Source organism: Phacochoerus africanus, chromosome 16 (assembly GCF_016906955.1).
Source record: "Phacochoerus africanus isolate WHEZ1 chromosome 16, ROS_Pafr_v1, whole genome shotgun sequence".
NCBI classification, from domain to species: domain Eukaryota; kingdom Metazoa; phylum Chordata; class Mammalia; order Artiodactyla; family Suidae; genus Phacochoerus; species Phacochoerus africanus.
In genome coordinates this window covers 9,888,483-9,899,029 of record NC_062559.1, presented here as the reverse complement: position 1 = coordinate 9,899,029, position 10,547 = coordinate 9,888,483, and the positions used below count along the sequence as shown (strand labels likewise).

General features: G+C 44.8%; 1 protein-coding gene across 2 annotated transcripts in view; it reads left to right on the top strand.

The window, feature by feature from the left end:
* The first annotated feature begins 206 nt into the window (after positions 1-206).
* Positions 207-10,547, top strand: part of TBXAS1 (thromboxane A synthase 1) — a 170,417-nt gene continuing 160,076 nt past the window's right edge. For both annotated transcript variants that reach the window (XM_047763007.1, XM_047763008.1), the window contains exon 1: positions 207-472. In XM_047763007.1, coding sequence (XP_047618963.1) covers positions 426-472 — 47 coding nt within the window. In that variant the 5' untranslated portion in view covers positions 207-425. The remainder of the gene's footprint in view (positions 473-10,547) is intronic.

Sequence of the window (10,547 nt, the reverse complement as noted above, 5' to 3'; positions counted from 1 at the left end):
AAAGAGGAATCTTTGTTTAAGGACTCCTTGTCACAGCACAAATGCATGGCTACAACCATTGTCTTTCTCAACAAACCTGGGGCCCGTTCTGCTGCCACTTCCCAGAGACGTTAACATAAATGTTTATCGACAGTAGAGTCATCGAGAAAATAAAGCTGCTGATTCACTGCCTTACACTGAAACCCTTTCTTTTTCCCTCCTCTTCCTTCCTCTTTATAAGGACACACTTCTGAGAAAGGGCGCATTTCGGGGACCCACTTGATTGGCCGGGTTCTTGGTTGCCTGTCTCTTCTACCTGCAGATATCATTTCCAGTGAGGGCAGGGGCGGGCCAGCCTCGCTCTTTCCTCTGGAGGACCAGCCCTCTAGGGTCTCCGAGGAACAATTGAAGTCTTGGGGTTTCTCAGCCCGGAACTGAATGGCCCCATGGTGACGATGGCCTTGGCAGTTGTCCTCCTGGCCCTCCTGAAGTGGTAAGTGCAGCCAGCACGTTCCAGCGACAGTGACATTGTCAGAAACTGCAGCGGGTGCCGCCTCCCTGGAGCCAGGGTAGGGGGTGTGGGAGTGTGTTTTTCTTCCCCTCTAATCTGGAGGGAGTTGAGTATTAACACGGCTTCAGAATTAAAAGCAAACAGCCAGGTTAATCTTTTGCTCACATGCATGAGATTGAGGTGTCAGGAAAGGCTGGGGATTCAGTGGCTGAGAACACCACACATAATTAAGTTGGCAAGGGAAAAAGAAACAAGGGAGAGGTTTGGGGAGAAGTAGCTCTTTGCACCCCCATCCTATCTTCTCACCTCGTTTTTCTAAGATCCTCTCCTCACGATGGATTTACAGCGGATTCAGCCTCTTGGTTCTGATTACATGAAAAACAAGAAAAAGATAGAGGCGCTGTCAGGCCACGTGGGCCCCTTTGCAGAAAGTCACTGCCAGGGATTTCTGCTTAAGGACAGAGGGGTGAAACTAATTGCCTAGTTTTCAAAGATGTGATAGAAGGGAACGGATTCCGATGAACGTAGGACGTGCAGGGCCTCAAAGGTTGGGACCCTGGAAAGAGCTCACATTTAAAAGGAGAAGAACCCTCTGTGAGTTTCTTCATTCAACAGAAGGGTTTCTGAGTTGCATTTCGAAGTAGCGTGGGCTTTGTGAGCTTCCACCATGGCGTACCGTGGCCAGGGCCAGAAAGTGCAGAAGAGATGGCGGATTCAGGTGTGGCTTTATGAGCAAGTGAACATGCGGATAGAGGGCGGTGTCGCTGGTTTTGAGGAGTATATGAACCTCGTACTAGATGATGCAGAAGAGATTCGTTCTAAAACAAAGTCAAGAAAACAACTGGGTCGGATCACGCTGAAAGGAGATAGCATTCCTCTGCTCCCAAGTGTCTCCAACTAGAAATGATCACTGAAGTGAGAAATTGTTGAGAAGGCAGTAGTTTGATAGTTGAGTAGTTTTGTTCAACGGGTGTCCTTTGTTGAGGGTGCAGTTCTAAAACATATTCATATTGTTTTGATGGTCCTGTGTTATTATCAGATAAAACTAAATGCTTTTGTGGTGTTTTTATTTAAAAAAAAAAAAAAAAAAAACCAGAAGGTTTTCCGACATCTGGCTCCACTGGAGATTGGATGGAAGGCCCTGAAATATGTTGAGGTTTTGCATATTCAGCCAGTCGGGACAGCTTATTCACGGCACCCACGCCACCAAAAGCACCTGGATTCAGGCGGCCCTGGTTTGTGAGGGGAAAGTGGAAAAAAGAGTGGAGAACTTAAGTTTGAACAGAATTTCAATTTGTGTGTCCGGTGGTAATAAAGCCTCTTCGAGATTAATAACGGGGGAAGCACTTTGAGAAGCATCAAGCATTATGCAAATGTGAGGTATTATTCTTTTGGAATTTGCATAGCTGAAAATGGAATTCACGTTTGATGTGCTATGATGATGAAATTACTTCTTGGAAATTGGCTTTGAAACCCAGCTTCGGTCCCAGTGCTGTTGTGCTTTCTAACTGGTTTAATTATCTTTTGAACTTTTCTCAGTGTAGCTTATCTCGCCTTGAAACCAGCCACATGCAAAGCTGGGGGTGGAGGCGAATGGTCACCCCATCCCCCACCCCACTCCATCCATCCGTCTCCGTCCGTCTCCGTGTGCTTTGCTTAGTGGTGCTCTTAGCACAGTGCCTGGCACGTAGTGAGTGCTTAGCAGATGTCAGCCGCTATAATTAACTATCATTTGTGTAACCTGAACGCAGAGGAAAAGAAGTCTTTGGTGCTTCAGGTATACTTAAAACTTCTCATGAATGTGCTTATAAATATTAATTTCTCATCACATAGTCATGCTCTGTGATTCTCAAAGCAGGTCCCACCTGGGGCCCCCAGGTGGTCTCACAGCTTCAATGCTTCTATTGTACACTTGACACTTTTGTTTCTGTCTTTATCGGGTCTTTGTAATTTCTGTATTCTTAACTTCCAGCTCAGTGCCTGACACATAGTACGGCCTCGATAAATATTTGATGAATGGTTGAGTGGACGGCATCCATGAATGTGGCTCTGCTTGTGGGAAGGGGCATGTGTCCTGACTGATAAGGTGCTGGAACTGGGTGTTTATAAGCAGCCATAGATCAGAGTCATGGCCAATAACACTGTACCGTTCAGCAAGGCAGTTATGCATGCGTGCTCTGTTCTGGGGCCACACCAATAACCTGGGTCAAAGACACGGAGATTAGGGAGAGGCATGAAGCCGAGGCGGGGAGTAGGAAGTGAGAGCTGGCTTCTCTTTGTTCCTGCAAAAATATTGATTGAGCTGTTAAAGTGTGCTGGGCACAGCGTGAGACCCAGCTACAAGGTCAGAAAATAGTGTGTCTGGATCAGATGCCCAAGGTGGGGGAGATGTGGAGGTTCAGGGGTGAGTTCGGCATCTGGAGAGGACAACGGCGAGGAGGAGGAAGCGGCCAGAGGGAGTGGCCGTGGCGGTGGCTCTGGTGCTCCTAGGTCTATCACTTGATCAGCTCAAGGTCACCATCCTTGGGCTCTCAACCCTCCCCTTCCAGGCAGGACTCCAGACAGCCTCTGAGCAACAGACATCAGCCTGAATGAGGCGGGGGGCGGGGGGGGGGACCCTCCTGCTTCATTTTCCTGATGGGGCGGGTGTGGGAGGGAGAGGGGCGCTCAAGGGGAGCTGGAGGTGGAGACACCCTCACGGCCGTCTTGCCTCGGAGAATTTGTGAAGGGCGGTGTCCTGAACTTTTAAAGTCCTTAGTTTGACCTTGAGGAGCTACACTTGCCGTTAGTCCAAGGAGAGCCTCGACTCTGGGAAAGTTACATGAGGAGGATCGCTTCTTGCCTACACCGCCAGCCTGGGAGTAACTGAAGGCAGGGGTGAGGTTCCATCTCATTGCAGTTCCAGAAACTTCTGTCCATGGCACAGATGGTCTTCTGGTTCAATGTCAGCAAAGTAAAAAATACATGTTCATCAGCCCTGCACCCAGCAAGGAGGGTTTGGCTGCTGCCCGCTTCAGCAGCTTCAGCCCCCAGCCCTCACCCGATCGGGCTTGGCAGTTCTGTGAGTGGTCAGCTTGCTGCCTGCGCCCGTGCCTTTGCCCTGGCTGGTCTCTATGCTTGAGTTCCCTCCCTTCTCTCTTTTTCCTTCAAGGATCTCAGAGGCATCTCCTCCAGGAAGCTTTTCCTCTTTGCCCAAGGCACTGACAAGCGCCAACTCACTGCTGCTTTTATCATAACTCTCATCACCCACTTCTCGCTCACAATGCATGCATGCAGCTGGTGCCTAATAAATGTTGGATCCAATCTCCACTGGTATTTTTCTTGTTGATTCTTCTCTTAGGTGTCACAGCTCAGTACAAGTCTTTTTTTATTTTTATTTTTTATTTATTTTTTGCTTGTTATGGCCATCCCTGTGGCATATGGAGGTTCCCAGGCTAGGGGTCAAAGTGGAGCTGTAGCTGCTGATCTACACCACAGTCACAGCAATACCAGATCCAGCTAAGTCTGCAACCTACGCCATAGCTCATGGCAGTGCCAGGTCCTTAGCCCACTGGGAGGCCAGGGATCGAACCTGTGTCCTTATAGATGCTGGTCAGATTCATTACCGCTGAGCCACAATAGGAACTCCTCAGTACAAATCTTAATTCTGCTGCCCACATGCATCACCCTTTCCCTGAAAGCCGACTGTGTTTTCAGCTTGGACCAACTTGATGTCTACGTCTTTAATTGTTGCAGAAACACTGGTTTTGGATCTCTGCCCACCTTGTAGAACAAGACCATGGCATACTTAATCCACTTAATAAACACTTCTAAGTTATTAAGTGTACATGTGAGTTTGGAAAGAAGAAGACAAAAGAGTCAATTTCATTTAGAAAGAGACTGTTATAAAATAGGCATAGCATATTTTGATAGTTTTCCCCAAACTGTTTTGACACAATTTTTCGATGACAGTCACTTAACTTGACAGTTATGTGGCTGAGCGGTGGGCACTGGGGTATGAGGAGATCAGGGCTGATCCACTGGGGCTGTAGATAGAGCTGGGTTGGTAGAACAGATTAGCTAGAAACACGTGACGCACCTGCGAAGGGGATCAAAATATGTGAGAGGACACTTTAAAAACTCATTTTTCCTACATAAAATCACCTGAAATGCCTACTTCTGGACGAGGTTGGGTGTATGAGAAATAAGTTGGGTGAGTTGAATATTGCTAGAAGCAAACAAGTACTCGTGTGTTCACACTTTCAAGTGCACCTATGAACTGGCAGCTTTTGGTGAGACAAGGATTTCTTTATTCTTGAAGAAAGAGTGTAAATCAACTATATACATATATACATATATATGTGTAAATATAAAGAAATATATGTTGTATATAATGAAGAGTGTAAGGACTCCCTATTTGATTATGTACAAACTCATCTGTCCAATCCATATAGACAGAAAGTGGACGAGTGGTTGTCAGGGGCTGAAGGAGGAGAAGGAGGGGAGAAGGGAGTGGCTGCTGAAAGGTATGGGGTTTCTTTCAGGGGTGATGGAAATTTTCCGAAATAAGATAATGTTGATGGTTGCACAACTTTTTGAATGTACTAAAACTGAATCACAGACTTCAAAAGGATAAATTTTATGACATGTGAATTATATTGCAGTAAAAAAATTCATGTACCCAGGGAGGCAAAAAAGAAAAAAAGAAAGAGAGAGAGAGAGAGAGGAATGTAAGGAAATAGCTCAAATATTAATAGTCATTTTCTTTCAATGGTGAGATTATGGGTGATATTTTTTCTTCCTTTAGTCTTTCTGCATCTTCCATATATATATATATTTGAATGAATATCAATTACTGAGGGAAAAAAAAGAGGAGTTTTACTAAAAAGAGTAGGGAGGAGTTCCTGTTGTGGTGCAGCAGAAATGAATCCAGCTAGTATCCATAAGGATTCAGGTTCAATCCCTGGCCTCAATCAGTAGGTTAAGGATCCGGTGCTGCTGTGAGCTGTGGTGTAGGTCACAGATTCGGCTCTGATCCAGCATTGCTGTGGCTGCGGCTGTGGCTGTGGCTGGCAGCTGCAGCTCTGATTTGGCCCCTAGCCTGGGAACTTCCAAATGTTGTGGGTGTGGCCCTAAAAAGAAAAAAAAGGAAAGAAAAGAGTAGGTAATTGCTTCTGTCTAGCGATGAAGAGGAAAGTAGTTTTATGCTTTGGGCATGGAGTTTTGGAGACTGCCATCTCACTATTTCTACAGCTGAGTAGATGTACGGGGGTGTTGGAGTAATGGGGGAACTTCTTGACTGATGAAGAAATGAGAAAAGTAAACCATTGTTCAGCATTAAGTAGCTAAACAGTCAAAGCAGTAAAATATATAAACATGGTGGAACTGAGAAGCACGGTCTTGGGAAGGTGGAAGGGCTTTGAATGCCAAGCTACATTTAAGTCTCAGGAGGCCAAGACCCAAAGGTAAAAGTCAAGTGGACATCAAGATAGGAATCAGGGAGTTCCCATTGTGGCTCAGTGGTTAATGAACCTGCCTAGTATCCATGAGGATGTAGGTTCAACCCCTGGCCTCACTCAGGGGGTTAAGGATCCAGCATTGCCGTGGTGTAGGCTGCAGACGAGGTTAGGATCCGAAGTGGCTGTGGCTATGGTGTAGGCCAGCAGCTGCATCTCCGATTCGACCCCTAGCCTGGGAACTTCCATATGCCGTGAGTTCAGCCCTAAAAAGACAAAAAAAAAAAAAAAAGATAGGAATCAGAATGAGTTAGTGTCCTGATCAAGTCTCATTCTAAGATCAGGTTAAATTAAATTGTGAATGGTGATCGCTAAAACTTAAGACTGCCATGAAAAATGTTATCCCTGTAACTGGTAGTTTCTTTCTTAGAGAACTTGCTTTACATGTAGAAAAACTGGATTCTAATTCTAGACCTACATCTAATCCCAGATCATATTTAAAAGAAACCATTGCTCCCTGGGATGCAAGATGATTTAACATATGCAAATCAATAAACACGATACACCACATTAACAGAAGGAAGGATAAAAATCCTATAATTATCTCAAAAGATGCGGAAAAAGTATTTGACAAAATTCGACTCCCTTTCATGATAAAAGCTCTCAAAAAACTAAGCGTACTTAAACTAAATATACCTCAGCATTATAAAGGTCATAGTATATGACAAACGCATATGATACTCAACAGTGAGAAGAGGAAAGCTTTTTCTCTAAAATCAGCAAGACAAGAATGGCCACTCTCCTTAGCTTTTATGCAACATAATGCTGGAAGTCCTAGCCAGAGCAATTAGATAAGAAAAGGAAATAATGGCCTTCTATCTTGTAAAGGAATAAGTAAAACCATCTCTGTTTGCAGATCATATGATCTTATATATGCAAAATCCTAAAGATTCCCCCGCAAAAAACTGCTAGAAAAAAGTAATGAATTTATTAAAGTTGCAGGGTACAAAATCAGTATATAAAATCAGTTGCATTTCTACATACTAACAATAAACTATCTGAAAAATAAATAAAGAAATCAATCCCATTTACAATAGGATTGAAGAGAATAAAAATACTTAAAGGTAGGACTTCCCATCATGGTTCAGGTTAACAAATCCAACAAGAAACCATGAGGTTTCGGGTTCGATCCTTGGCCTCACTCAGTGTGTTAAGGATCTGGTGTTGCTGTGAGCTGTGGTGTAGCTTGCAGACACAGCTCGGATCTGGCATTGCTTTGGCTGGGCCGTAGGTGGGCAGCTAGCTCTGATTAGGTCCCCAGCCTGGGAACCTCCATATGCTGTGAATGCAGCCCTAGAATAGATAAAAAGGCCAAAAAAAAAAAAAACCTAAAGGTAAATTTAACCAAGGAGGTAAAGGATCTGTCTGCTGAAAATGATAAGACACTGATGAAAGAAATAGAAGAACCATACAATACATGGAAAGATATCCTGTGTTTACGCATGGGAAGAATTAAGATTGTTAAAATGTCCATACAGCCCCAAATGATCTACAGGTTCAGTGCAGTTCCTATCAAAATACCGATGGCATTTTCCACAGAAATAGAAAAAAAAAAATCCTAAAATGTGTATAGATCCACAAAAGACTCTGAATAGTCAAAGCAACGCAGAGAAAGAACAAATTTATAGAGGCATTATACTTCCTGGTTTCGAACTATATTACAAAGCTATAGCACTCAGAACAGTATGCTCTGGAATAAAATCAGCCACATAGACCAATGGAACAGAATAAAACATTTGGAAACAAACGGTCAATTAATTTTTGATAAAGGAGCCAAAAATGCACAACAGGGAAAGGATGGTCTCTTCAATAAATGATGTTGGGAGAACTGGATAATCACATGCAAAAGAATGAACTTGAACACTTATCTTACACTATAAACAAATATAAACTGAAATTGGATTCACCTTAAAGACCTGAACCTGTACAACTCCTAGAAGAAAACATAGGGAAAATGCCTCTCAACATGGGTCTTGGCCAAGAGGTTTTGCATCAGACACTAAAAGCACAGACATCAAAAGCACAAACAAGTAAGTGAGACTCCATCAAACTAAAACTCTTCTGCACAGCGACGGGAAACAATGAACAAAATGAAAGGTCATCCAGTACCTTCTAGATTTCCTTCATGGCTGCTTCATCTGTTGATGGTCTTGCTTGGCCAGGTCTGTGCTGAACCCAGCTGCTGGCGGCAAAAAACAAGTCAGATAAGTGCCAAGGGTTCCGACAGGGAGCCTCCCTCTGCTGCCCGGACCCCCTACTCTTCCTCAGTGGCAGTTCTATGCTGAATGTCCCAGGAACTGGGAAATACTCTCAAGAAGCGGCTTTTAGGGACCACCTTGTAGCTCCATGCATGATGCTTGCTTATCCCTTCCAGCCACGGTCCTTCAGACTTTCTGGGTAGCCGGCTAGTTAGAGGGGGCTTCGGAAACCAGAGAGGTCTTGGGTTGGGTCTCGAAACGCAGGGGAGGGTTAGCAGAGAAGAGGAGGGCGGAAATTGTAGGTGGGGCAGGCAGTATCCCAGGTGAAGGCAACATCGGGGTTTGTAACATTTGGCGGAACAAACCATTAAGAGCATGAATAATGGACACATTTCCGAAATACATTTTAAAGGCTGTGGATAACTTCCAGCGCCCCAGAGCAGCTACAGAAGGATGCGTTGCCATTTTCCTTGTTTTTATTTTTTGTGCTTTTGTCTAGGATACGATGGGTACTTCGGTTTAATAATTCAGTGATGAGCTTGGAGATAAAATTGAGCTCGCTTATGAAAACTAGGTCTGGGCTTCCTTGAGGACCATTTTCACAGAATATTATTTTTTTGTTTTCTCTCTTTTAAATAGTTATACACAATATCCCTAGCCTTCTTCCCGCTTTATTGATTTTCCAGAATGAAAGTACGAGGTGTGACTATAAAGCGACGTGACTGATTATTTTAGCACACACACCAGAACTTATACAGCCAAATGAATTTTATGACCTTCAGAGGCATTTTCCTGATAAGCTAAACCCTCACTGCAGATATGCCATATCAGGAAACACATTCTTAGCACTTTTCTTTGGGAAGGGTCCTTGGTGTACAAATGCCACCTTTTGACAGCCCTCAAGGCAACAATATCGTCTTTGTTGAGAATAGATTGATTTTTTTAAAAACAGCCCACATTTTGCCAACAGGTGATTAGATCAAGTAATATTTTTAACCCCAAACAAAATATGATTATGAAATAGTAAGGCTTGGAGTTCCCATTGTGGCTCAGCAGTAATGAACCTGACTAGTAATCCATGAGGATGTGGGTTAGATCCCTGGTCTCAATTACTGGGTTAAGGATCCAGTGTTGCCAGGAGCTGTGGTGTAGGTCACAGACATGGCTTGGATCCTGTGTTGCTGTGGCTGTGGTGCAGGCCGGCAGCTGCAGCTCCAAATCGACCCTTAGCTTGAGAACTTCCATATGCCGCAGGTGAGGCCCTAAAAAGCAAAAAAAACAAAAACGCAATAAAGCTTGTTCTTCACTCAGACATTTATGAGCCGGTTCTGGAAGCCGGGGATTCTGTGGAGCCACATTCACGGGACATATGAGTTGTTGTTAGCTTAGTTTTGTTTTAAAGGAAATAAGAGCAATCATCCTAATATTTACAGTCATACCTTCTCTCATCTTGTGAGGAATTCAGTTTTCTGGAACTGGTAGGATCTAGTCTTAGGGCAGAGATGGAAGAAGAATCTCGTTCATTCTGTAAACAAAGGAGAACATCAGGACCACGTTAGTGCCATACTGAGCTGTTTGAGTCAGGGCCTGGTGCTGCTTTCCTGGGAAGGACACTGGCTTTTCCAGAAATAAAGCTACTGAATGGTCCTTCCCCTCCACCTCTCAATACCAGGATGACAACCAACTGGGTGGGTTGTCATTTGCCACTGAGGGCAGGTGCATCTTTGGGAACCTGAGTAGTGTAGCAGCGATGTGTTTCCACTTGCAAAAATAATGCACATCTGGATGAGGGGGTGAGACTCTGGGGAGGGATGGGGGCAGGGGCTCACACCGCTTTGCATTGGTGCTTCGATTATTAAACACTTTGACCCTGGCTTGCCAGAAATATGCGATGCAGCACAACATCCAAGGGGGCTGGAGGTGAGGAAGAGCATCAGCTGAGTGGGGCGGCCCCCAGAGCCCCAGGCTCTCAGGTGTCTTTGGCCTCCAGGCAGAGCCTGGCACTGGGCTGCAGCGGGGGCATCCTCAATGTCTGGATGGCCTTGCACGGGGGTGTTTCTTGGGTTTCACCTCAGCAGACAGCAATTCCTGAACACGGACCCAGAAAGAGGAAGGCATTTTTTTTTTCTCAAAGGTTTCCAGGGAAATGGCATCAGAGAATGAAAGCGAGGCCCACCTCTGCTAATAGTGGCTTAAACCAAAACTCTGTTTCCTAAGCACTGCCCAGACACCAAACCCATGAATTCACAGAGCTGGTAGAAGCACTAAGATTCCCCCCTAGGATTTCCTCCCTCCCTGACATGGTTGCCCCTTCTCTGGACACTCAGCACCTCACAGTCCCTGCTGTCCCTGTGCCCCACTCCC